At 41.5% G+C, this 25,651-nt stretch overlaps 1 protein-coding gene across 18 annotated transcripts in view; it reads left to right on the forward strand.

Moving 5' to 3' along the window:
• LOC102900861 (cell wall protein DAN4-like) overlaps positions 1 to 25,086 on the forward strand; it is an 85,860-nt gene extending 60,774 nt beyond the window's left edge. For 4 of the 18 annotated variants that reach the window (XM_045042340.1, XM_045042337.1, XM_045042343.1 and 1 more), the window contains 7 exons: positions 64 to 213; positions 5,465 to 5,699; positions 9,136 to 9,348; positions 13,334 to 13,631; positions 13,791 to 13,918; positions 17,366 to 17,539; positions 20,297 to 25,086. In XM_045042340.1, coding sequence (XP_044898275.1) covers positions 13,826 to 13,918; positions 17,366 to 17,539; positions 20,297 to 21,175 — 1,146 coding nt within the window. In that variant the 5' untranslated portion in view covers positions 64 to 213; positions 5,465 to 5,699; positions 9,136 to 9,348; positions 13,334 to 13,631; positions 13,791 to 13,825 and the 3' untranslated portion in view covers positions 21,176 to 25,086. The remainder of the gene's footprint in view (positions 1 to 63; positions 214 to 5,464; positions 5,700 to 9,135; positions 9,349 to 13,333; positions 13,632 to 13,790; positions 13,919 to 17,365; positions 17,540 to 20,296) is intronic. The other 14 variants (XM_045042344.1, XM_045042341.1, XM_045042347.1 and 11 more) reach the window with 7 other exon arrangements.
• The last annotated feature ends 565 nt before the right edge of the window (positions 25,087 to 25,651 follow it).

The following is a 25,651-nucleotide window of genomic DNA, read 5'->3' on the forward strand; positions in this document are numbered from 1 at the left end:
TAGTTTATTTAAATCAGTTATAATTGGGACAGAATCCTTTTTCTCAAACCTGTATTTATTTAGGTGAAAAACTGCAAACAGTATAACCATGATGCATGAATTTGGTTGTTCTTCTGCGGTTGATTTTAGATGTAAGCCTCAGTGGAGGAATGTTTGCTTCCTCCCCCGCTCCCCCAACCTTCCATTCCACACTCCTGTTAAAAAGACTCAATGGTGAGAAATTTCTATTTTACTTAATTCCAAAGTGCAGATTGAAGACGGGGACAGAGGGGCCAGACTTCTGAAGCTCAGAAGAGCATTTCTCAGTCCCTGTGAATCTGTGGAACTGGTGGCTTCAGGTCCATGCTTGCTTAAGTCTTGACATGTTCTTACAATTACCATGGCGAATTTGGAGTTGTAAATTTCCAAACTTAAAAAAAAATCCTGAGTTAAAACACTGTATCCAAAATTGGGGTGCCTGGGTGGCTCATTTGGGTAAGCATCCAACTTCAGCTCAGGTCATGATCTCATGGTTCATGAGTTTGAGCTCCCTTCAGGCTCTGTGCCCACAGCTCAGAGCCTGGAGCCTGCTTCAGATTCTGTGTCCCTCTGTCTCTGTCACTCTCCTGCTCGCTCGCTCTCTCTCTCTCTCTCTCTCTCTCTCTCAAAAATAAATAAACATTAAAAGAATTAAAATTTGCCCTAACGCTTCTGGTATTCACAGCAACTAAGATTCTAGCTGTGTATCTAGATTCAGCAAACTGCTTTAGAGATTTCAGAAAAATAACTCCTCTCTAGAAACAAAGCTTAACTTTGTTAAAAAGGTCTGTTTGGCTTTTGTCTCCCTGAGAGCCTTCATCTCTTATTTGGTCAGATTAAGTGAAGAGAGACTGGTGAAGGCACTCTCCAGTCCAGTTCTCACTCTCGCATGCGCATTGAAATCACCTGGCAATTTAAAATGCACGGACTCCCTGAGTACCACCTCCAGAGATGCTCATGTAACTGGGGTGGGGTGCCACCCCAACAGCTGAAGTTTTCAAAGCTCTTGGGTGGTTCTAATATGCAGCCAAGGATGAGATCTGCTGGCTTGCAGGCAGCAATGCATTCTATAGTATTTCTAACGTGTATTATAAAGTTATTATATGTTATAAAGTTATATTCTAAAGTTGTATAGTATTTCTAAGGTTGACAAGTTGAGTTCCAAAGATACAGAAAACGTGGTGCTTAAGTGTCATTTTGATCCCTTCTTGGGCTCACAGGTTTTCTAGAACCATTTTAAGACCTTCTTACCCAAGGGCGTTCGTGCTTTTGGAGTTCCCACCCCACCTCCTATCAAACATATTAAAATGCAGCCACATCTCACATTAACTATAATTGATACGTGATTACATGAGTCATATTGTGCTAATTGTGAGTATATCAGTTTTTAAGTGTTGGTTTAAAATGTTGAAGTCATTTAGGGCCTTTGGGACCAGGTCTCAAACATTATTATAGACTCTTGCAATTTCTTGGCATTGTTGGCTAACAGAGTCCAAGCCTTTAGCACAGCAGTCTCCAGGATGAGTGGGGAACAAAGAAGTGACTCTTGTTTACTTGCACCGCCTGGAGGCAGCATAATGAATACGCACCCTGAATCTTTGAGCGAGTTCCTGACTCAATCTCAGATGTTGTGCACATTCAGAGCCCCAGCTAGGTAAGCTGTCAGGCTTAGCTGGAAGGAAATACATGTGAAGATCTGAGCCTTGTTGCCAGCTCACTTGCAGAGTCAGGCTTAGCTGGTAGGAAATACGCATGAAGAGATGAGCCTTGCCGTCGCCAGCTCACTTGCAGACAAGAGTTCTTTGCTGCAAAGCCGGCCTGGCAGCTACTTACAGAGCTCTGTAACATGTCTGAGCCGGAATAGTAACTGTCTCCCATTGACTGCCAGCCAGTGATGACAGAAGAGCTTCCAATGGAATAGTTGCAAGACACATCTTCCAGCTGCTGGCCCTGGCCACTTGGCCAGGGCAGAGCACTGGCCAAAAGAGCAGAGTCTGAGGATATAGAGGTATGGAGGGATTCCTCTGCCTGGGTCCTTGCTTGCTTTGACTCCCACCCTTAATTTTGTTGGGACCGAGTAGTAATTCAGAAAGCAGCACTTAGGTAAGGAGTTGGGGGTGTCCAGAGAGCATGTATGAAACCAAAGCCTCATAAACTAGGATAGATTTCCTTTTTTTTAAAATTTTTTTTTCAACGTTTATTTATTTTTGGGACAGAGAGAGACAGAGCATGAACGGGGGAGGGGCAGAGAGAGAGGGAGACACAGAATCGGAAGCAGGCTCCAGGCTCTGAGCCATCAGCCCAGAGCCCGACGCGGGGCTCGAACTCACGGACCGCGAGATCGTGACCTGGCTGAAGTCGGACGCTTAACCGACTGCGCCACCCAGGCGCCCCTAGGATAGATTTCCTAATTCCACTATCAGTGAGGCTGTTGGGAGTGAGATTGGTTTTTTTCATGCTGTTATATAGCTCAGTTCCCATGATTTTTTTTCCCTTTCAATCCTGTACCCGATCATCACTTTAACGTACTTTCTCGTCAGGTAAATATGCTGGAGAATAGACAGTTTACTAAAGAAGAAACCCCCAGTGTTCATAAGTATATAAAGAGATATTCAAGGTCATGATTAATCAGAGAAAAAAAAGCAAATGAAAACAATATAAACAGTTATAACAATATTAAGAGGTATAAACAATATAAAGAGGTATAAAGAGTTATACCAGAGATCCCCAGCCCTGGCTGTGCATTAGAATCACCTGGAAAGATTTTTAAAAACCCAACACCCAGGCTCTACCCTAAGAGATTCAAATCTAAACTGTGTGGGTAGGGCTTGAGCTTTGGTTTTATTTAAAAGTCCCCAAGGTACTTCTCCCGGTATTGCTTAGCCCAAATGAAAGGCCTGGTGCAGTGGCAAAAAGTACAAAGCTGGGTAAATACTAGCAGGGTGGCAGTGATTCTAGAGAGACTCTGGCACTAGTTGGCCAAATTAAGGACATAGTTATCTGTGCCTCAGCAATTCTGCTCCTAGGGGTGTGTGTGTGTGTGTGTGTGTGTGTGTGTGTGTGTGTGTGTATCTCAAATAAATTTTTCCTTGTGTCTATCAAGGGACTTAGAGGGGGTGTTGATTGCAACATTATTTGTAGCGAGCGGAAGCTGGAGACAACTTGGATAGTCACCTGGGAGGGGGGATGGCTCCATGGGGTGTCTGCACAAACAGCAGGTCGATTAATGTATGGAGCACACTATCATTGGGTCTTAGAAGCATAGCAAAAACAGCAAGAATTTAAACAATCTTTCTCATTTTGCAAAAACATTCATAAAAACACATTAAAGTCTATAAGGTGGAGGCGAATGGGAGCAAGTTGTGGAGATAAAAGTGAATGCGGGTGCCTGGCTGGCATCTGACTCTTGATTTCGGCTCAGGTCATGATCTCACACTTCGTGAGTTCAAGCCCCACATGGGGCTCTGTGCTGACAGCACGGAGCCTGCTTGGGATTCTCTGTCTCTATCCCTCTCTCTCTGCCCCTTCCTGCTCTCCTTGTCTTTGTCTCTCTGAAAATAAATAAACTTAAAAAAAATTTAAAAAATGAAAAAAGGGAAGAGCCATGCAGGAACCAGTAATGATACTGTGCTATGAAATGAAGAGTAGGAGTCACCCAACCCTCCACATCGGTATTAAAAGGAAAGAAATAAAATAATTAAGTGGGGATGGCAGTGAGTAGTGAGAAGAGCAAAGGGAGTGAGAAGGGAGCAGACGAGGAGATTGGACCTCAGGTTTGAGGCTAAATGCAGGATGCACACTTAGAAGGGGACAAAAAGGAGGAGCCCACAGTTCAGGTCAGAGTTCCTTTGTGCAGAACTGAAAACTGACCGAGGCTCTAAGGTGGAATTCAGGTGGAAGGAGACTCAAAGAAGCTCAGGCTTTGGGGGAAGTCTCCATAGGTGGCCCTTCACCGATGGATCACTTTTAAATAGGTAGAAGAGGAAGGATATCCCAGGCAGTGCAGAGGAACAACTCGAGGGAAGGAACTCCAGTAGGACTAAGAAGAGAGTGGTCCCCATGCACTGAGGAGATGGCTTGACTTGGATGAAAGACACTTGTTACAGGAGAGAGGTCATGAGAAACACACCTGAGCAGAAGAGAAGGGATCGCTGGGCTTTGGAGGCCAGACAGGAGGAGGGAGAACCCAGTCCATCAGGAAATAGGAAACTGTTGAAGGGCAGACCAAGAAGTCTGAGTAGGAAGCAATATATTCCCTGCATGGAACTTGGAGAAACTGTCAGCAGGAAGGCTGTGGGGGCTGCTGCAGGGAACCCAGAGCGAGGGAAATCTTGAGCTAGGGTGCCGGCAGGGGTGGTGGCAGGGAAGGGCCATTTTATTTTATTTTATTTTATTTTATTTTATTTTATTTATTAAAAAATTTTTTTTAACGTTTATTTATTTTTGAGACAGAGAGAGACAGAGTATGAACGGTGGAGGGGCAGAGAGAGAGGGAGACACAGAATCGGAAGCAGTCTCCAGGCTCTGAGCCATCAGCCCAGAGCCCGACTCGGGGCTCGAACTCACAGACCACGAGATCGTGACCTGAGCTGAAGTCGGACGCTTAACTGACTGAGCCACCCAGGCGCCCCAGGGAAGGGCCATTTTGTAGGACCTGGTGAATTGGCTAGATTTAAAGGATTATTAAAATCGTTGCCAACGTTTCAGGAATTTGGGACATTGCTTTAACATGAAAATAATTACGGTTTTAAAACATGAGGCAGCATGGTATAGTGGCTAAAAGTTAGATTCCAAAGCGAAACTTCTTGGGTATATATTTTGGCTTTACTGCTTCTTAGCTTCCACCTCAACCAGTTGTTTAACCTACCTGTGCCTCAGAAATGCTGCCTTGGGGCCCCTGCGTGGTTCAGTCAGTTAAGCATCCAACTCTTGTCACCATCTCACAGTTCGTGAGATCGAGGCTCACATAGGGCTCCGTGCTGAGAGTGAGGAACCTGCTTGTGATTCTCTCTCTCCCTCCCTCTCTGTCTCTCAAAATAAATAAATGAACTTAAAAAAAAAGTGCTGCTTGGTCTGTAAAATTGGGAAACTATTAGTATTGCTTTGAGAATTAAATGAACTAATGTTTATAGAGTGCTTAGAACATTTGCTTGGCACTAAGTAAATACTATTTAAAAGCATTTCTTAAATTTAAGTAAAAGACTCTTTTCCTAGGTTTGGGATACCGAAGTCTTTTCTTCCTACTTAACAAATGGTGCTGGAGGGCTTCCATTGTGGGAAGATGTTGGTCTCTGAGCATCAGGGGTTAGGGTAATGGCTTCCTGGACTCCATTTTGGATTTAGGGCCTGGCAGCCACTAAGAGACCGTCTTATTTCAAGGGCCTACAGCCCTAACACCCAAACCTGTGGGAGTTCTTACACACACTCGATTTTCTTCTCTCCACAGCTCCTCCTTTAATCCCTGGAGCAAGCTCTTTTTGTGTGGCTGACACGGCTTTTATGGCAAACACACCCACCTGGAGAAAGTGAGCAGCCTTGCCCCTTGAGACACAGGCTCTAAGTCACGAGCAGGGACTAGAAGGCTCTAGATGCCCCAGCCTGTGTGGACTTTGGGTGAGGCAGCACCTGGTGCTCAGGAGAAAAGGGAAGAAGTGACTTGAGGTCATTTCGCACTGTGCTTGGTGAGGAACTTTCAAACTAGACACGTCGTTTAAACCTGAATTGTTACAGTCAAAAATGGAAGCGAGGAAAACAAAAATTTCTCCATTACATTTCCTGGCTTTGTGGATGCCAGCTGTTTACACTTTCTCCTTATCTTCAGTTTAGTAATTTTTGTAGCTAAGAGATAAGGATGAAAAGCGAACTCTCTCCACTCTTCCTTTCCCCGAGGATCTCAAATCTGGAAAAGGAAGAGAGATGCGCACATAATTAGTCACAAACACTGATACCAGAGCCATTTAGAGGCAGGACTGGAGGTGACAGAGAAGCAGAGGGCAGGGGACACTCCTCCTGAGGCCCCGTGGAGACACTGTGCCTCAGTCAAGCTGGGGGTGGAAAGAAGAGGAGGTTTGCCGAGAGGAAACGTGGGGCCCAGGCACTCACCGGGTGTGTGACCTCGGGCAAGTCACTTACCCTTCAGAAGCTCAGTTTCCTCATCGCGACTGCAGTCGCTGGTGCGCATGCTTGTAAATGCAGATGTGAAGATTCAGGGCTCAAGCACTTGAGGGGTGCTCACCACAGGCCTGGCGCCAGGAAGGCTGGCGAGTACTGTCCAGTTCACGCCTGCCTGAGTGCCTGTGGGTGCGAGGTCATGAAAGGTCACGGCAAAGCCGGCAGCACAGGGTCACTGCCTACTTGTTGTCTAGGGAATGGACTCTTTCCCAGTACTCTTCATTTAAAAATGCAAATCATGAGGAATCCCTGACATTTTTATCTCTTCCCCTTCACTCAAGAATTAAAGGACGCGGAGATTCTTTCTTGTCCTGCATTTGCATCCCTCTTATCTATGAATAAACATTGGGATGTTCTGGTGCACGCTTGGATGCTCAGCCAGTTCTGGAAAATGTTTGGTATCCTTCTAGTTGTTTCAAGGAATGAGCTACTACTGAAAAAGGAATTACTCGCTGAGAGAGGATACCTGTCGGTGAGAGTTACCCCCCAGAAGTTCTGCTAAGAAATGGATCATGGCTGACCCAGCCACAGACCAATACAGGGCAGACCTGAGTCTCAGGATCAGATTTTTGGTGTTTAAATTCCAAATCTGCAGCTTAGTTGCTGTGTACCTTGGGTGAATTTTTGAACCTCTCTGAACTTCATTTTTTTTTCTTGCCTGTAAAATATGTCGCAGGCATGTGGAATTCTCTGTGTTTATTCTACAACTATTCATTGAAGGGCCATGACGTGCAAAGCACTGGCTGGGTGCTAGAGATGTAGGGATGATAAAAGTTGCACACTCCCCGTCCTTTCCGGAATTTGAGTCCAAAAGAGATGATAGATATTAAAACAATAATCACAAAAATGAAAAATTACCAACTATGAAAAGTACTAAGGAAGAATACAGTGCTGGGCCGATTATAAAAATAGAAGAACTAATTTAAATTGGGGAGTGAAATCTAAGCCAAAACCCCAAAACTGGTATATTAGTTTTCTTTGGCTGCTGTAAGAAACATCAAAAATTTAGTAGCTTAAAACAACACAAATTTATTATCTGATGGTTCTAAACCTTAGAGTCCAACATAAGTCTCACTGAAATAAAGTCAGTTGTATTGACAGGGCTATATTCCTTCTGGGGGCTCGAAGGGAGAACGTGTTTTCTTGATTTATCCAAATTCTAGAGTTTTCCCATATTCCTTGGCTTGTGATCCCCTTTCTCTTTATTCAAAGCTGGCAAAATTACACCTTTCTGAACATTCTTTCCATAGTCACGTCTCTTTCCCTGCCTTACTTCTGTCTCCGTCTTCTACTTTTAAAGATCCTATGACTACATTAGGTCTACTTGGATGATCTAGGACAGTCTCCCTATTTTAAGGTCAGCTGATTATCTCAATTCCATCTATGACCTTACTTCCCCTTTGTCCTGTAACCCGACATACCCATGGGAATTAGGGTGTGAACATCTTTGGTGGGCCAACAGTTTACTTGTCACAGATGGGTAGAAACAAGCGTGGGGTAGGGAGTGAAGGGTGGGGCATGACTTTCCAAGGTGGACACAGGTGGTATGACATGCTTCCATCCAGTTCATGAAAAAAGAGAATGTGTTTGAAGGGTGGTGAATAAGAGGACTAGTGGTATAAGCTAGGATTTTAGAGATAGATGGGGCTAGATTTTGCATGTCATTTTTGCCTCTCAAAGATTTACATTTTTTCTAAATGCATTGGGAATCCTTTAGAATACTGAGTGGGGTGTGGCATCATATGAGTGGCATTTAAGGATCACTCTAAATCCTTGGAGGAGAGTACAATGGGCTACTGATGAGGCTCCTGTATAGTTACTGGAGGAAGAAATTTATGAGAATCTTTAATACGGCGACTTGACAGCTTGTAGGGAGTCTCGTTTCTATAGTTCTTCTCCACAACCAGGCTATTCTCTGGCATCTCTCTCACAAAACACATTATTTCCCCCCACTGTGCTTCTTTCTCAAGGTCTGTATTTATGATGCCTGCATTCCCTTCCTTTTGCCAACCTCCTATGTCCTTTGAGATCTGACTCAAGATTCGCACCTCCAAGAAGCCTTCAGTGACTGGCTTTATTCTACATCAGCCGTGCCTTTGCTTGATGCATATTTTGAACAACATCACTCACTCTACATGTTTACTGGCATTCCTATTAATGGAGTCTATTCAAGCTCCTCACAGCAGCTTCTGTCCTGCCCAAATTCTAGAGCCACCATGACTGAGACCATATGGTTAAAACTCCAGTTTTGGACATTAGGTACTGGGGCCTTAGATCATCTACTATGCCTTGATGTATAATGTTGCAGCCTTGAGATGAGTTGTAATGTCTCCCTGCACCTTTGGAGCCCTGTTTTAGTCTGGATGGGCTAGGTTTTGCTGCAGTAACAAACAACATGGGTATTACAATGGCTTATGGCAACAAAGATTTATTTCTTGGTCATATTACTTGCCTGTTACAGGTCACCTGTAGGCTCGCTTCACTAATCATTATCCTTATTCTGGGACTCAGGGTAATAGAACGTGGCCTCTTGTAGAACACTGCCATTGAGCATGGCTTGACTTGTCTCAGCATTAAGTGCTCTAGCCTCTGAGTGACACACTTCTCTACTCATAGAGAAGTGGCCAGAATGAACCTTATATCGAGGAGGCTGAGAAGAGACAGAGGAAGACAGAAAGTACAATTCTATTATATGCTAGAAGGGCTTGAGCTGGAACATTTGACAAACAGCACGAATGATTAGTATTTCCATTGTGAAATGGGGGTCAGTGCCCATCCCAATTTTCAGTAGTGCCCCAGATCTGATAACCAAATTATGACACTAGAGTTTACAAGTTTAAGTCCTCTCTCTATGGCTCATTCTGTAGGCCTGAGATCATCCTGGGTCTCCCCTTGTTTCCCCTGGTTCCCCAATATAGCTGGAAACCTTGTCTTTTTCTTTTTTAGTTCTCATCTCTAAAGACTGGAGTCTCATCTCTCCAGGTGCTAGAATCCTGCTTACCTGTAGGCAAATCATGACATAGATGGCAACGAATGCTCAAACTCCTGATCCTTCTCCAGTTGAATTGCACCTGTTGAGAAGTCCTGATATTTTTGTTTGGATTCTCTCATGCTGATCATTTGCCTGAACCCCAGACAGAGAGGCAGTCTGCAGAGCTAGTAAGTCGTAACTTCTGCCCAGGAATTTCTAAATCTTTGATATTTTGGGAGTAAATCCCACCATCCTCTCACAAGTATTAGCGCCACTCCTTTCTTGCTGCCAGTGAACCACTGTGCTGCCTTCATATATTCTGAGGGATGTCACCAGAGTCTCTGGTTGTATTTTTTTATCCGTTGGAGATTAAGTTTCTAAGTATCTTTCCTTCTCCTCTGTCCCCCAATTTTTTTCAGCATCTAATGTGACATAGTGAATATAGCAAATATTTAATAACCATTTCTTGGGTGGATGAATGGGAGCCACAAACTTTTCTCAGGGTTCATCAGGAAAATGGGGTAATGATACTTAATTCAGGAGGATATTAGGAGGATTAGATAAGATCAGTGTGATATGCACTAGGAGAGGTGCCCCTTCACAAGAAATGTTAATAATATTAATGACCAGATGTGGCTGAATTGGAAGCCACCTAGGTGTGGAGTAGTGGCCATTTAGTGGCCCCAGTGACATGGATGAAATGTTTATTTCTTTACCACTCATCAGTATCTGAGCTACCCTCCTCAGCCTTCTCTTGATGTGAAGGAAAAATAACCCCTGAATTTCTTTAAGTTGTTTCCTGCTGGGCGGGGCAGGAGAGGAAGCTTCTTGAACAAATATGCAGATAGTTTTTAGTTTGTTCATTTTCCACTCTGATCATTTTTTTTTTTGCAGTCTTAGCATCAGTTTGATTTTGACTTGATGCTTGAAAATTTCTTTTATAATACTATTTTGAATAATTATCAAGTTAAAATTAATAGGAAATGAAAATCTAAATACTGTACTGAATGAAGTCTTTTAAATGTGGTATCTGTTTGGTTATCATTTTGGCCATTCAGCACCTAATGAACTGTAATCATGACCTGGCCTAAAAAAAATTATTAAGATGAGACAGCTGGAGCCATCATATTGGTCGTCATCACACTGAGAAACCGAAGCAGAAATATGAAAGTATTTTGATTAGTATCAAATTGTAGTGACATTTCAGTCATGGAAGTGTCTGAAGTGGGTAACTTGATCAATACATTAATTTTGCTGTGAGCCTAAAGACTTGAGCGTGGTTCATTTTATAACAGATGGTATTTAACAGGCTCTGCATTCTTTGGGCTAAAACAATTTGCTGGTTGTTAAAGGACTGTAGACCACTCTCAATAATATAGATAGACCTGCACATTCTTTTGGCTTAAAATTCTGCAGACATCAAAGAGCTTCGGTAGGAGATGCTCAGCATACCAGGGAGAGTTACCTGTGTTTCTTTGCACATTGTAATCACCCAGGTGCACTCTGCTCTGGTGCTGGTGTAAGCTGTAGTAAAAGAACACAATGTGTTCTTTGGAAATAGAGAAAGTTTGAATTTTATACTGAAAATCTGTACCCAATAAGCTTGTTATTCATTCTTACCTTGGCTTTTGCAACTGTTAATTAACGATAGTGAGGGTAGAACCTTGACACTGTTTTGTCAGTGACTTCTTGATATGTAATGTGGAATTTTATCTGCTTAATGTTTATAGAACTCCACTGAACTATCTAAATATGTGTGTCTTAGTACCGCAATGCCGCACTAGCTTAAATTTTTTTTTATGTTTGTTTACTTTTGAAACAGAGAGAGAGAGAGAGAGAGGGAGAACGTGCATGAGTGGGGGAGGGGCAGAGAGAGAGGACGATACAGAATCTGAAGCAGGCTCCAGGCTCTGAGCTGTCAGCACAGACAGTGGGGCTCGAACTCATGGACCATGAGATCATGACCTGAGCCAAAGTTAGACGCTTAACTGACTGAGCCATCCAGGCATCCCAAGCCACACTAGCTTTGTTAAAAACTCAAGTAACATATGTGTTTTATTCAACTGAAGTATGTGTTCATTAGAGATATTAAATTTATTTTTAAATTCATTGGCTTATTGAGTGGTTATGTTTAGCACTAGTGAATCTTCTCATTCACATGGATTCCTTATAGCCTAAGTGACCACATGTCCTAGTTTGCATGGAACAGTGTTGTCTCTGTTCAGTTAAATTATTGATATTGCTTCGTTTTGCTCTCAAAAGTATTTTGGTTTGGAGTGTTATATGAGCGCTCTACGTGTACACTCTCAGAAGCCACTGTTTCACTGGCTTGGGTTCAGCATGGAGTATAAAGCACTGCCTCCCACTCCTTCTTAGAACAAAACCTTCCCCTAGATTTTTCACACCTTTTATGTCCTGCAGATTCCAGGGCCATTTTACTGTGCTTCTGCGGATGCCATGGACACTTATAGCTAAAGGAAGCATTTATAAGAGACCTTTAGAAATTATCAAAAAAGTGTTTTAATACATAATGTATGTTTTACTATATTCCAGGAGGGCAAGAATTTTGAGTCTTTTATTCGCCATTGAACACTCAGCACATGACACATGCTTGGGTATAGTAGGGACTCAGTAGTGATTGTTGAATGAATGAGCAATTGAAACTCACCTCTTTTTTAATTTTAAAAAAAAAATTTTTTTTCAACGTTTTTTATCTATTTTTGGGACAGAGAGAGACAGAGCATGAACGGGGGAGGGGCAGAGAGAGAGGGAGACACAGAATCGGAAACAGGCTTCAGGCTCTGAGCCATCAGCGCAGAGCCTGACGCGGGGCTTGAACTCACGGACCGCGAGATCGTGACCTGGCTGAAGTCGGGCACTTAACCGACTGTGCCACCTAGGCGCCCACCCCTTTTTTAATTTAAGAAAACTGAGGTTTCTTCACACACACGCTTTTCTTCCTAAAGATATGAAGATACCCCATGATCACCTTGGGATCATTGTTTGGTAAATTACTTTTCAAACATTGTTTGATAAGGATTACTTGACATTTGGCCAGAAAGTCAGACTCCCAGATCCTGTCCCTGCAAGTCTTGTTTAGTCAGTCTTAGATGTTTCTGGGTCTAGAACAGGCATCCCTTCTAGCATCCTTTCCGACTCCAGGTCTTTGAAATGTCTGTTTTACTTGTTTTCAAAAAGACATTTGCTTGACTTCCTGGGAGGCTGTCCATCTTTCTACGAAGTTCCTGTTCATAAGCTAGTTTTGGAGGGGTTATCAGACCAAAAGGAAACCAGATGGCACCATGCAGTTGGTTGCATCATTTTCCCTCTCTGGACACAAATCTCCTCACCTTTAGAATGACATGGCTGGGGGTCCCTGGGTGGCTCAGTTGGTTGGGCGTCTGACTCTTGATCTTGGCTCAGGTCATGATCTCATGGTTTGTGGGTTTGAGCCCCACATTGGTCTCTGTGCTGATAGCACAGAGCCTGCTTGAGATTCTCTCTCTCTCCCCCTTTCTCTGCCCCTCCCCACTCTCTTCCTCTCTCAAAATAAATAAGTTTTTAAAAATATTTTAAAAAATGATAAGGCTGAACTTACAAGATCTCTCAGACCACTTGCTGCTCTATTATCGAGTACTTGTTATCTTTAAACCTGACATAATCTGTCAGATAAAAAGTGCTATGTGAGACATTTCAACAACAAAAAAATGAGTACTTTGTTGCTTTGTTTACAAGAAATTTTCTATGGATTAGTTACTACTGGAGTTATTTGTAGATTTTTAGTTTTTTAAAGCACTATTCTTCACAAACAACTTTCTGTACCAATTTTATTTGGGATTCTCTGGATACGTGTGTTGGGAACTGATTGATAACTTTGCATTTGAGGATAAAAATTACTGATCTCTTGCCAGTTGTGTTTTAGATACTTCTACAATAAGAAAACAAGTCCTTTACGTTTGAGTACAATTTGTAAAAGTTAGAAGAGCCTGTTACTAAATTATAAGCAGAATCAGAAGTAATCTTCTAGGTAAACTATGCCAGATAGTTCCCACAGAAGGGAAGAGAAGGGACCCCGTTGAAAACATTTACAGAGATTTGTTCATCAGATCAACTATATTCAATTAGGGTTTAAGGAAGTTTAAACCAAGTTGGATTGATTTTTTTTTTTTCCAGAAGCAGAGAGAATGGATTGGAAAAATTCAGAGCTCGGGAGAGACCTGTGAAGGTCAAGACTTGAAGAGCAGTGGGTCCTGAGTGCCTAAAAGTTGCCGCCAATAAGAGGAGAAAGACGTTCACTTCTTGTTAGTAAAGAACCAATGGCATCATTCACTTATTTCAGAGTTCTGTCTGGAGCTGTTCGTGAAGTCAGAAGGAAGAGTTCTGTGGAAGATACGATAGAGAGAATTGTATGGTTGCTCTTTCTACTAGATGGGCTGCCTGGTGGAGTAGAACCTAGAGCGTAATTATACAGGTGGATTTTCTTGCATTCTTACGTAATTGCTTAACACCCCACTTCTTCCTTTAAGGTGGATCCCTTATAAAGAAGAATGATTTGTTATTTAGTCTAATCCACACTGGCAGTGATGTCTCATAGTGGATTTAATATTAATCAACTTAATTATTTCTCAAGGTTGCAGGTATAAAGGGCAGTGAACAGGCAGAAAAATGTTTCTGGTAGCTTGTGACACCGGCAGTTCAAGAATGGACAGAAAACATGGGAAATACATCGTGAATGTCGAACATTCTGAAAACCAGCCGGTGAGTATTGTGGCATCACTGTGATGTGTTCTGATGGCCCAGAGTCTTGTTTCCAATATGTGTACATCTCTAATATTTCTTTATTACAACAATGTTCTTCCCAAAGTGGAATTCTTAGAAGTTTTACATGGGAGCAAATTTTTAGCCATATTGTTACTGCTTAGAAAATAAAACATTTCTGCGTATCAGTACATACATGCTTGAGAAATTTATTTTAATATTTATTAATCTAGGATATTGGCAATTTGGGGGTAACAATTTAATACCCTATTTAAATAATCCCTGCAGTTACCATAATTCAAGCGTAAGCCAACAAATCTGCATTTGATTGCATTAACGAGTTATATTTGTTAAATGTGGCATATAGATTTTTGTGTTAACTGCCTAAATTTTTAGTGTCATGTATAGATTTGCCATAGCTCAAAGATTTCTATGTGTCTTTGAATGTCATTGGTAATCCTATGAGTGAAGTCTAAGCCTGAGCCACAAACTATCTAGTAAATCTTTCAGATTGGCCTCTTCAATTACTTATGAATTTCTTTTTTTGGTAAAGAACTATATTCAGATGAAATATTTAGAATTCAATTGTATACAATATTATTCGACTATTATTTATGTTTTTAGAAGAAATGGTTCCATACCGTGTGTTTTATGACTGCCTTTTATGTGACTGTGCATGTCTGAGTAGAGACCTTGATAATGGGAACTGCCGTGGAAATGTGCTGAGTGAGATCAGTACAAGTTTGAACGGACAGTTACATTTTGTGAGGAATAGCATTTTTGTCCCCATGCCCTAACAAGGAAATTACAAGGCAAAGAAATTGTTCTCTTGTTTCTAGGTCAGCACTTCCACCCCCTGAAGATGTTCTTCATGGTCCTTCTAGCCTTGCAACTCTCTCCCTGTGTCTTCATAGTGTCAAGATACTCAGATAAGAAGGTCCTTGGGGTGCCTGGGGGGCTTAGTCGGTTAAGCCACCTTAACTTGATTTCAGCTCAGGTCATGATCTCATGGTTTGTGGGATCGAGCCCGACATGAGACTGTGCAGACAAAGGGGAGCTGGTTTGGGAGTCTCTCTCTGTCCCTTCATCCACTCTTGTGTGCTTGTGCACAGTCTCTCAAAATAAATAAATAAACTAAAAAAAAAAGTCCAATGTTTTTATCTGGAAGCTTGATTGTTTCACTTGCACATTTAGGTTTATGATCCACTTAAAATTCATTTTATATATGGCAGGAAGTAGGATTAAACATTTTTTTCAATATGGAGATTTTTTTTCTGTACAGGTAATTGTAAAAATCATCCTGTCTCTACTGAATTGCTGCTTTTTTGGTAAATCAAGTGATTTATATTTGTGGGTGTGTTTTAGGACTCTAGTCTGTTCCATTGCTCTATTCGTTCTTGTACCACTACTACACTCTTTTTATTATTCTAGCTTTATAGCCTTGAAATTTTGTAGTACTTAAACATTGCTCTTCGAGTCATCTTGGCTATTCAAGGTCCTTTGCATTTCTATATAAATTTTTAGAATCCACTTATTGATTTTTACTAAAATACTTTTGCAGTTTTGACTGGGAGATTATTGAGTCTTCATTTTAATTTGTGAGACTTTATATCTTAATATCTAAATTCTTCGAATCCATGAACATGGTTTATTTTATCTTTTATATTGGTGTTCTTTAATTTTTGTTGGCAATCATTTGAGATTTTAATGTAGAGATTAAGTATTTTTCTTTTTAGATGTATTTCCTGATGTTTTTGTGTTGTCTTAATTTTTTTTTAATGTTTGTTTATTTTTGAGACAGAGGGAGACAGAGTGCAAGTGGGGGAGGGGCAGAGAGAGAGGGAGACAGAATCTGAAACAGGCTCCAGGCTCGAGCCGTCAGCACAGAGACCGACGGGGGGCTCGAACCCACTAACCGTGAGATCATGACGCTTAACCAACTGAGCCACCCAGGAGCCCCGATTTTTGTGTTGTTTTAAATGGTACATTAAATTCCATTTCAAATGTTTTCTTGCTATTTTACAGAAATCCAATTGATTTTTGTATTCTTACCATGTATCCAGTGACCTCACTAATTCATTTATTCATTACTATTTTCTTTGTAGATTCTTTTGGATTTTCTATAAACACAGTCATGTCATTATTCTTTTTTTTTTTTCTTTTAATTTTAACACATTTTGTTTTCATAACTAAATGCACTGGCTAAGACCTCCGATGTAATACTGGATGGGAGTGGTAAAAGTGGACATCTTGCATTTTTCCCAGATTCATGGGGGAAAGTATGAAATATTTCACCATTTATTATGACATTAGCTTTAGGTTTCATGGAGCTACTGTTTATCATATTATGGAAAGTCCCTTCTATTACTAGCTTTCCCAGAAATTTCATCATAAATGGTCATTAAATTTTTGGAATTTTATACATTTTTGGATTTTATTTACTACCGTTTTCTTTAAAGAATATTTGTACCTATATTTTTGAGAGACTGATCTTCAGAGGATTCAAGATAACTCTTCAGCTTCCTGTTTCCAGAAGCCTCAAAGTCTGACAAATATCCCGAGGGGGGAAACCAGTCTTGTGTTTGTGGTTAAGTCTCTTTCTCCTACTTATCTTCTATTTACTATTTACTTTATTTATCTTCTGTTTACTATGATACTGCTGTAGACTTGACTCTGCCTTTCTGTCCCAGGCCTCTAGCGGCTGGAGCTATCCTGGAACATTAAAGATACTTTACATTGGGGCTCCTTTATTTTCAAATAAGTCCGGTCAGCCTCACATGAATACCAAAAGTTTTGCTGACTTCTTTTGGCAGTCAGAACCATAGGCTCATGCTCAGGCTCCACAAATGTCCCCAGAAAAGATGGCCTATGATGTAAGATTCAACTTTGGAAAAGCTTCTTTTAAGTTTTAAATAATCTGACTTCCGTTTTTTCAAAGCTCTTCATTTGTTTGTTTGTTTATTGTAGTGGGAGAAGTGGCTTTTTGCAATTTGCTAAATCCAGAACCTCACTTCACCTCTTTAGATCTTGGTTTTCTCATTTTGAATATAACCCAAAAGAGTTGTTCTTGATAAGCCTTAAGGTCTCTAGAATTTTCATAGTGGCACTTTTTTTTTTTAATATGATCTCCCTACACCAGCTTGCAATGTAATGATATTTAACAAATGTATTAAATGTGAAGAGGATGAAAGATAGTGCGTATTCCTGGATTTTAACCTCAATAATTGTATAAAATAATTAAATTTAACTTAGGATGATGTCACTAGATTTCCATGTTTTGAGAATAAATATAATGAATGTGTTCTTTTATTCCTTTAATCAGGGTTCACATGATCTTATTTGAATAGATATGATATTTAACACTATGATTTATATTTGTCAGAATATATTACTTCAGGCATCAAATACAATAGCTTCTTTTTTTTCCCCATTCTTTTCTTTGCATAGTCATTCCTGAACCTAAGAAACCATGAAGCTCACAGATCAGCATGTCAATTTCCAACATCAACTGATGTGACTGGTGATGTAACTGTTACTGGTACTGATTTAACTGGTGCCTGCACTGACACAGGGACCCTTGGACGCTCAGCATTTCCAAACAGAGAATTCCAACATTGTCAGGTAATGTTTGGGGCAACACTGTTTCTCTGGGTTATTATGTAACCCATATGATATTGATCTAATAGTTTGAAGGAGAAACATCCAATCAATTAACATTACTATTGTTCTTTTGAAAATGTACATCATCTTTTGAACATGTCAAGTCACTGAGAGAGAATGCGAAAGATGTAGATTTATGGGGGTCATCATTTAAGGAGCTAATGATCTTGATAGAACAAAAGAGAGACAATATATAAGGTCAAAGGAAATAAAGCAAAGTTTTGAGGTCCCTTTGTTTGGAGGGCTGAGTAGATGGTGACAGCAACTGCATTGGCAGTGAATAACATTGTAACCCTCGCTCAATGGAAGATGAAGTCATGTGCTAAGGCCCTGGGGATCTAGTCTGCGGGTCTCACTCTCCTTCCCTTCCTTCCTCTCAGCCTGACTGTGGGGCTGCTGTTGACCTCCTGGTTGTGACCTCATGTGTTTTCAACCTTGACTCAGAAACCATTTAGAACCATCTTGGTTTGGTGTCCAGAAGCAGATTTCCTATATTCCTTACTGTTACTTGTTGTTCTCTTTTCTTCACCTTAAGGTCTGAAATTTTCCAGCAAGGGAAGAACTTGATTTTGCTGATGATCTTGGCAATTTGGTTCAGTGCTTTCTAGCTCTGGACTACACCCTTCCTCTGATTAATCCTGCTGTGGAAATAGTTTGAAGAGACCGTGACAAATTAAGAGAAGACAAACTCTATGTTAAGAGACATTGTGGAAGAATAATTTTGATGAGAATTATTTAGGGAATATGACTCTGATGATTCAGAGAACTGAGTTACATTAGTTGCCTTTACTTAGCCACACGTGGGAAACAATGTGGAAGTTTAGAGTGTTTTTGTAAGAATTCACATAGCCAGTTGGTGGCAATTAATGACACTGGAGCACAGGTCTGAAGTCTGCTTTAGATGAGTTTCCATTAATCTTGTTCCTTTTTTTTTGGAAGATTCAAACAGAAAATTATGGTAATTGCCATTTTTATCTAAGAAACGAGCATAGGCCTTCCTCTCCTTCACCTCTAACTTCCTTTCTAAGGCCTAGATGACATGGGACAGGAGGTACCATTTATCTCTGGGCTCTCTTATTTGGTGCCCTGAATTCCTTTGGCCTTGGTACCCAGTGCCTTTGCACTGCTCCTGATTGCCTAGTAAGCACCACTCACAACACCCAAACTGAGGTTTATCATCTGAAACAGTGTCCCATATTTGGGACATTCAAGAGCTGCTTGGCATGCTCCAGAGGTGTCTATTCTGTTTGCTTCCTTTAGTGATCTATTTTCAGTCATGAGAAAAGGGATAAAAATGGGCTAGTTAGTGAAACCAAATGTTTCTTTGAATATTTAGTAAATTTTAGGAAAATGTTATGCACTTGGTTTTACTATTTACTATTTATATCAACCCTATGAAATAGGTGATGTTATCCATGTGAGGGCATCGAGGCTTTGCATGATAATGCAAATTTCCACATATCTCCATCCATCCAGTGAAAGGTGGCATTAAAATTTAAACCTGAATTTGTTAGACTCCAATGCCTATGCTCTTAATTACTGCAGTGTACTACCTTCTGCAAAAATCTAATTATGGAGGATATTTCTTATTCTAATTTTCTTTTTTTTTAATTTAATTTTATTCAATTTTTAAAAAAGTTTATTTTGAGAGAGACAGAGACAGTATGAGTGGGGGAGGGGGAGAGAGAGAGGGAGAGAGAGAGAATCCCAAGCAGGCTCTGTGCTGCTGGTGCAGAGCCTGACGTGGGGCTCAAACTCACGACACTATGAGATCATGACCTGAGCTGAAACCAAGAGTCAGATGCTCAACTGACTGAGCCACCCAGGTGCCCCTCTTGTTCTAATTTTCTTAACACATTGAGGTAGATACTATTATCCCCAATTTTGATATAAGTCCAGCTGATAGGCAAATTAAGAAAAATGCTCAGAATATTAGAGGTATGGCGTTTAAATTAAAGACTCTCTGATCTCAAGACTTACGTGTTTTACACTACGCAGTGTTTCCTCTACAATAACAAAGTATGTATGCATGGTACTTTAGAATTTACAAAGTAAACTTACTGATGTTAATCCTTATTCTAATTTTATTATATAAATTTTTATAGATGAATGAAAGAATAGGGTCACAGAAACATCTTACCAAATGAAAATAGCTGGTGGTAGCAGAAAGTGGATTTCACAAATGTTTTCAGACTCTGAATTTCATGCTGCCAAATACTAACCTGTGTGAAAAGTTAGCCAGGAAATTGGATAAGGCATTAATTAATGCTGTTAAAGTAGAAGGCTCCAAAGCTGACAAATTTAGGAAATGCCCAAAGGGGTAGAAAACTTAATTAGATCTTTGGGGTCCCTCAAGTCACAGTATACAGGAGCCACCAACATGTATAGAGACTTCTTTTGATAGTGGAAAGAAAAAGGAATTTCCAGGAAGACATTTATTTGTTTTCTTACTTTGAGATGCAGATATATGAAAAGAAAGCATGAAAGTCAGTGGAAGTTTCTTTGTTCCTGTATTAAACACAGTATAAAGACAAAGTCTTTCCTAAATAAAAACTTAAAATTAAGTCAATATATATCACTGACACCATTAAGAATAGTATCTTATATTTGTACATCCTTTCAATGAAGTAATCTATATATACAAAGGATTATCGAAGGCATTAGTTTTTCTTGAAACATCTGGTTTCATTTGCAGTAATTTATTTAAATCCTTTCCAGGTGACACAAAATTTCTTCACCGACCGGTCTCTTTGGAAGATCTTCCTGGCTTGTCTCTTAGCCTGTGCTATAACAACAACAATTGGAGTACTCATAGAGTGCCTGGTGTATAATGGGAAGAATAATAATACCTCCATTGTTATTCAGCTTCCTCAAAACCACGGGACAACCTCATCTACTAGTTCTGAAACTATAGTTCCTACTGCGATAACAGATTCTACCAGCACGTCCGATTCAACTACCATCATTATGACCACTGCTAGCACTTCAAGAGAACCAACTAGTACAAAAACCATTGCTTCTACTGACACTCTCACAGCAACAGCCACCACTGCAACTTCTCCCACTTTTACTGAACTTAAAACAACGGCAGGAACAAGCAATTCAACTAAACCGAATACCACAATGACTGCCAGCAATGCTACTGAGGCAAAAACAACAAAGACCACTCCTCCTGCTTCTGCTGAACCTGCAGCCACAGCAACAGTCACCGATTCACTTCAACCCACTACCACAAAGATTACCGGCACAACCACTGAGCCTACAACCACCACAGCCACCGCTACTGCCTCTACAGAACCTACAACCACCACAGTCACCAGCACTCTCTCTGTCAAACCCACAGTCACCACAGCAGCCACTACCTCATCTGAACTGACTACTATAGAAACTTCCAGCACTAACACTGAGGCTAGAATCGCCATAGCTGCCATTATAATGTCTGCGGTACCTACAACTCCCGAGGCCACTGCTATAACTTCTACTAAACCTACCACCTCCAAGGCTACCTCTACAACTTCTACTGAAACTGCTATCACCATGGCCACCACGACTTCTAACAAGCCTATGACCACCGCAGCTACCATTACAACCTACTGAACCTATAACCACTAGAGCAGTTGCCACCCCATCAGTACCAACGATCACAACTTCCAGTGGTACCACTGAAGCCACAGCTGCCACAGCCACCACTGTAACTTCTGTGGAACCTGAAACCACCATGGTCACAACTGCAACTTCTATGGAACCTACAACTACAATGGCCGCCATTACAACCACTTCTGAACCTACAATCGCCCAGCCACCACTGTTGTCTCTACTGAACCTATAACTACCACAACAGCCACCGTGGCATCTGAACCCACTACCACAATAACTGTTAGCACTACCACTAATGCCACCACTACCATAGATACCATTAAAACTTCTCTTGAACCTACAACCACCATGGCCGCCACTATATCTAATGAACCTACAACCAACACAGCTATCACTATTGTCTCTACCAAACTTCACCACCACCACAGCAGGCACCACAGCATATGAACCAACCACCATAGTAACTGCCAGCACTACACTGAAGCTACAACCACCACAGATACCACTACAACTTCTACTGAACCTGTAACCACCATGGTCACCAATACTGACTCTACCAAACCTACAAAAACCACTATGGCCACCATTTCTTCTGAACTGACTACACAATAACTGCTAGCACTACGACCGAGGCCACAACTAACACAGCCACTACAACTTCTACTGAACCTACAACCACCATGGCCATGACTACAACTTCTACCAAATTTACAACCCCTACAGCCACCACTGTTGTTTCTACTGAACTTAAAGCCACAACTGCAGCCACCACAGCATCTGAACTGACCACCGCAGTAACTGCCAGCAATACCACTGAGGCTACAACCGTCACAGCCACTGCTACCACTTCTACTTAACCTACAACCACCACGGCCAACACTACAACATTTACCAAACCTACAACTGCTATAGCCACCACCACTGTTGTCTCTACTGAACCTAGAGCCACCACACCAGCCACCTCAGCATCTGAACTGACTACCACAATAATTGCCAGTACTACCTCCGAGGCCACAACCACCACAGACACCACTATAACTTCTACTGAACCTACAACCACTATGGCCACCACCACAATTTCCACCAAAACCCACAGCCACTACTACTTCTACCCACAGCCACTAGTACTTCTACCAAACCTATAACCACCATGGCCACCGATGTAACTTCTACTGAGCCTACAACCCCCATGGCCACTACTATAACTTCCTCCGAAGGTACAACCACCACAGCCCTCACCACAACCTCTACTGAACCCACAACTGCCATAGCCACCACTATGTTTCTACTGAACTTACTGCCACAACATTAGCCACCACTTCATCTGAACGGACCACCACAATAACTGCCAGCACTACCACTGAGGCTACAACCACCACAAATACCAGTATAACTTCTGCTGAACCTGAAACCACCACAGCCACCACTATAATTTCTACCAAACTTACAACCGGCAGGGCCTCCACTACCATTTCTACTGAACCTACAACCACCAGCCACCACAGCCGTCATTTCATCTGAACTGGCTACCCCAACCATTGCCAGCACTACCACTGAGGGTACAACCGCCACAGCCACCAGTACCACTTCTACTGAACCTATAATGACTGTGGGCACCACTACAACTTCTACCAAACCTATAATCACCATGGCGCCCACAGTTGTGTCTATTGAGCCTACAACCACCACGGCCACTACTATAATTTCTACCAAACCTACAATCACCATAGCCACCGCTACAACCTCTAATGAACCCACAACTGCCACAGCCACCACTATTGCCTCTACCAAACTTAGCACCGTAACAGCAGTCACTGTAGCATCTGAACTGACTACCACAGTAACTGCCGGCACTACCACTGAGGCTACAACCACCACTGTAACTTCTACCAAAATTACAACCACCGCGGCCACCACTACCACTTCTGCATTTACAACCACCACAGCCACCAATCCTGCCTCTACTCAACCTACAACCACCACTATGGCCACCACATCATCTGAACTGACTACCACGACGACTGCCAGCACTACCCCTGAGGCTACAACCACCATGGTTGCCACTACAACTTCTACTGAACCTATGACCACCATGGCCACTGTCAGTGCTTCTGCAACACCTATGACCCCCACAGCAGCCACCACTTAATCTTAACCAGCTACTACAATGTCTGCCAGCATGAGCACGGAAGCTATAATTAGAACAGCCACCACTGCTACTTCTAACGAACCTATGACCACCACAGTCACCACTACACTTTAGACCACTCTCCTGAACCTACAACCCCAGGAACTGCCGCCACTTCCACTGAACTGCTTCTGCAGTGACTGAGAGTGGTACTACCACAGAGGCTGCAACCACAACAGCCAGTACTGCTGCCTCAACTGAACCTACAACCACAGCAATAGCCACTGCTTTTACTGAACCCACTACCACAATGGCTGCCGGTAACACCACCGAGGCTAGAACCACAGTGGCCACCACTGTTGCTTGTATCGAATCTGTAACCACCACAGCAGTCACCGCTTCATCTTGTCATAAGCACAACGGCAACACCTTTTATTCAGCTGAACCCACCACCATAATTCCAAGCATTGTCTTTCAACGGAACATTTTACCACAACTGCCGTTATCGTTTTGGTTGTGCCCACGGCCATTTCTACCAGGACTGTATTAACTGAATCTATGACTGTTATAACTTTTACTGAAAATTCTGCTATCAGATTACAATACCAGTTCAGCTCTTTCCAATCCACATTGGCAGTCCCTCCCACCACTACTGAAGGTACAGCTACATAAATCATCCAACAACTTTCAGTAAGATCTGAATCATTCCTGTTTCAAATGGACCTATGATTACCATCAGTTTGACAGGATTTCTAGGTACTCCTCCTGGCTTCTTGACTGAATTTACATCATTTGCTAGAGCCACCTCCACTTCAATGACTGAATCTAGTCTGTTTTCTGACTCCACTAAAACATCACCTTCGATCTCCACTGCCACCACCTCAAGTATAAATAAAATAACTACACATGCTACCAACTCAACGAACTTTCTCATCACAACACCATAGTGACTTTAGCTGAATGTATGATCTATGACCAACATTACCTGCTAATGGAAAGTACAACCACAAATTTTAAATAATCTATCTCAATACAGCTAGCCATTGCCCCACCCCTTCAAATAAGTCCTTAGCCACAATAATAGCATTACATTAATGAAGCATGCTGGCACCATAACTTCTACTGAAATTTCATGATAGAAGGCACTGCATCAGTCAGTCTTAGAGTCATACTACCATTTCTACACAAACCATTTCTACAATTCCATTTCTACCGTATGTACTAATACAACAGACAAAACTTCACCAAACCCTTCAGTACCTTTCACCTGAATCTATAAGCACTATAATTTGTATGGGCATGTTACTCAAACTCTCCATTACTTACTCCTCTGAACTAATGCTGCCAGTATTTCCAGTAAATCCAGTAAGTCACACCATCACTCAGAAATGGCAAATTCATAATGACCTCTTCCATTGCAGCTGTAGTTAGGAGGCCTGCAAATTAAATCCTAACATCCACTATTATCACCCCCACTTCAGAACCTGTATCTATTATTCGTACCATAGGTGGTTCCATGGCCAATAACTGCCAACATATAACTATAACAGTTACCAACATACCTACTTCTAACACAAGATTTTCTTAATGACCAGTTCAACTATCATCATAATGATAATGAATTTCACTCCCAAAACATTAATATTATCATTTATTAGACCTGATCATTTAATGTGGAGAGTCTCTATTTTTTTGAATTTTTAGTACAGTTTTCACACAAAGTAAATCCAATGTATGTATTTATGTTGAAAACCTATTATGATTAAATAAAAGGTTACTGTGAGTATAGTCTTTTATTATTCTGAAGTTTTAGTCTTTAATACACAAATTCCATATGTAATAGAGAAAGAACATTCTATGTGGTAAGGGTATATTAAATACATTTGTGTATTACACTTTATTTTTAAAATGTTTGTTTTGTGAGAGAGAGCATGCATGTGCCCACCTAAGGGTGGGGAGGGACAGAAAGAGAGGGAGAGAGAGAATCCCAAGCAGGCTCCATGCTGCCAGCATAGAGCCTGTTGTGGGGCTCGATCCCATGAACCTTGAGATCCGTGACCTGAGCTGAAATCAAGAGTTGGACACTTAACTAACTGAGCCACCCAAGTGCCAATACCACATTTTCTTTTTAGATTGTGTGAAATTATTTTCCTTTGATTTTCTCTTTATTTAAAAAATTTATGTTAGAGAGCGCACAGCAGGAGAGGGGCAGAGAGAGACAGAGGGAATTGTAGCACGCTCCATGCTTAGTGCAGAGACTCACGTGGGGCTCAGTCTCATGAACCATGAGATCATGACCTGAGCCGAAATCAAGAATCAGACCCTTAACTCACTAAGCCACCCAGGTG

Source organism: Felis catus, chromosome D3 (genome assembly GCF_018350175.1).
Source record: "Felis catus isolate Fca126 chromosome D3, F.catus_Fca126_mat1.0, whole genome shotgun sequence".
Classification (NCBI taxonomy): Eukaryota; Metazoa; Chordata; class Mammalia; order Carnivora; family Felidae; genus Felis; species Felis catus.